Source organism: Nicotiana attenuata, unplaced genomic scaffold (genome assembly GCF_001879085.1).
Source record: "Nicotiana attenuata strain UT unplaced genomic scaffold, NIATTr2, whole genome shotgun sequence".
Classification (NCBI taxonomy): domain Eukaryota; kingdom Viridiplantae; phylum Streptophyta; class Magnoliopsida; order Solanales; family Solanaceae; genus Nicotiana; species Nicotiana attenuata.
Window position 1 is genome coordinate 41,209 of NW_017670247.1, and position 2,581 is coordinate 43,789.

General features: G+C 36.8%; 1 protein-coding gene across 1 annotated transcript in view; it reads right to left on the minus strand.

The window, feature by feature from the left end:
- Nucleotides 1–878: 878 nt before the first annotated feature.
- Nucleotides 879–2,581, minus strand: part of LOC109236613 — a 12,499-nt gene continuing 10,796 nt past the window's right edge. Inside the window, exons 12-13 of the mRNA XM_019402801.1 lie at nucleotides 1,849–2,488; nucleotides 879–1,528 (exon numbers count right to left, since the gene is read on the minus strand). Of these exons, the coding sequence (XP_019258346.1) occupies nucleotides 1,396–1,528; nucleotides 1,849–2,488 (773 nt within the window). The 3' untranslated portion in view covers nucleotides 879–1,395. The remainder of the gene's footprint in view (nucleotides 1,529–1,848; nucleotides 2,489–2,581) is intronic.

Sequence of the window (2,581 nt, forward strand, 5' to 3'; positions counted from 1 at the left end):
CCCTTTAATGAATCCTAGCAATGTCAATATAGATTAATCTTGTCATGTATTCCGAATATCGTATGGTAATTAATATAATAAGAAATTTTAAGAAAATAAAAAATTAACAGAGAAGGAAAAACAATTTTTCGGACATCCAAAATAATTTCCAAGTTTGCTAGGTTGATATATTTGAAGGGAGACTTATAGGCTGTTTGGTCAAGCTTTTTTATGGGCCAAAAGTGCTTTTTTGGGCCAAAAGTGCAATTGAGGTGTTTGGCCAAGCTTTTGGAAGGAAAAAAGTGCTTTTGAGGAGAAGCAGAAGCAGTTGTAGAGAAGCAGAAAAAAGTAGCTTCTCTCCAAAAGCACTTTTTTGAGAAGCACTTTTGAGAAAAATACACTTAGAAGCAATTTTTTAAAGCTTGGCCAAACACTAATTGCTGCTCAGAAGTGTTTTTCAAACTAATTAGCCAAACACAAACTGCTTCTCACCAAAAGTACTTTTGAGAAGCACTTTTGGAAAAAAACACTTCTCAAAATAAGCTTATTTTTGCAGCTTGGCCAAACGGGCTAATAAATTACTTCTCACCAAAAGCACTTTTTTTAAAAAAGTACTTTTGAGAAAATCACTTTTCAAAATAAGCTGATTTTAGAAGCTTGGCCAAACTGGCTATTAGTGTAGAAGTTATACTACAAAATTCAGTTGGCTCCTTCAGCTTCCAACTTTAGGAAAATATCTCCCAATAGTAACATTTTATAAAGGAAACCCAGATTAGAGTGGTGTTCATATGAAGTGCAACTTGTAGGACTTTATTTTTTAAATTTTTGTTGCTTGAGACTAAAAAATTAGTTTCATGAATCACAATTACAAATTAGTTGATAAATATAACTATAAAGAGTAACACCGCATAAACCTATACCATTTATTATAATATGGTATCGGTGTAACATGTATTTTTTAGACGGAAAAAAGAAATTTGAAATCTTTCAAAACCAACCAATGAACACCCCTAGTTACAACCAGTAGGAGGCCCGCAATTGCAGAAATTTCTAACCACTTAAAGATTTACAAAAACTGGAAGAAAAAAAAAACAAGATTAATCTAAGTGACACCAAAAGGCTCAAAAATTGTATTCTACACCTCTGACCAGAAAAAGTGAAGCTATACACTGGGAAACGAAAAGCAGAACCAATGCCTTCCATGTAAAATCTGGTAGGCAAAGGTTAGCAAGCGCACGATGCAGGGAGCAGTAACCTTGAAACTTTGACCTGCAAAGATCAGTTACTTCCTTTGGGTCCTCTAAAAAAGAAACAACCCTGGGAATCAGCAGCTGCTTATGCTGCGACTCTCATGCTCTTTAGCATCTAAAGTAGCAGGATATGCTGCATCTAATAGCGACCAATTTTACTAAGCCGTCAACGTTTTTGCTTCTGAGATACAAAACGTATTCCTTGCTTTCCAAGTTCCAAGTTCTTCTTCTTCCCATCATCAAGAGCAACAGACACTACCGATGAGCCTTCAAAGACTTCTATCACTGTCCCTCTATGCCTGAAAAGTAAACAAAATTGAAACGTCAAACTAATACACCTCAACAAAAGTGTGGCACAGATTTATATGAATCCTTTCCTACATAATTTGATATATAAGAACCAGCAATGCAGTCACAATGAACTCGTAACTGATAAACAAGTATAGTTTTTTTTTCTTTATCCTACTATATCCTTCTGCCCCGACCCAATTCCCTTGCTTTATTGATTGCCTTCTTCTCGCAGATATAGAGATTACTATCGCGGAATATTCATTTCCATTGAAGTTGCATACAATTATAAGCACGTATGGTAATCAGCTTGACATAACAATAAACTTACCAGGTATTATCAGACGGATGATGAACTTCCACTCTCTTTCCTTTTGCATCTTTTCCCAACTTCTGCAGTATCCAGTTAGCATCCATGAACTCGTCCATTGTACTATCCTCATACCACTGAGATGAATTATCATCAGCCTTAGTTGATGCTTTTTCTCCAAAGGCTGGTGGTCTCTTTCTTTTAGACCTCTGGCCCTTAACCATGCTTTTCTCCTCCTCCCCAGGAGAAGCCCACGCATTTTGACTTTCATGGTAAGGATTCTTGAACTTGAGCTTTAGAAGAGGTTTTGGATCCTTTCTCGTTGAATTAGATACTGAAGGTGTACTAATTTTCTCATCGTTCAGGTCATCACAAGAAGCGGGCCCAGCTTCTGCATGTTTCAAGGAAGCCAATTTGTTGCCCCTTGTGGCAGGAACTTCAGCTCCAGCCCTTGTAATAACACTACCATCATTGCTTCTCTTTCCTAAGATACCAAAAGTCTTGACCGGAGGAATAGGTCCAGATCCATCGGTAAATTTTCCACCAACTTTGACAGGCAAATGGGTAGCTTCTGAACTAACTTTCTTTATCTTTATTAAGTGACTTTCTTTACCCCTAGGATTTTGACCCTTTATTTGGTCCATATGATCCACCTTATGTCCTGCAGACACAGAACCGGGAGCCAAAAGAAAAGTTACTAACAAAAACTAAAAAAATGCTTTTAAAGCAGTGAATTAAATTTTATCTTCATGCC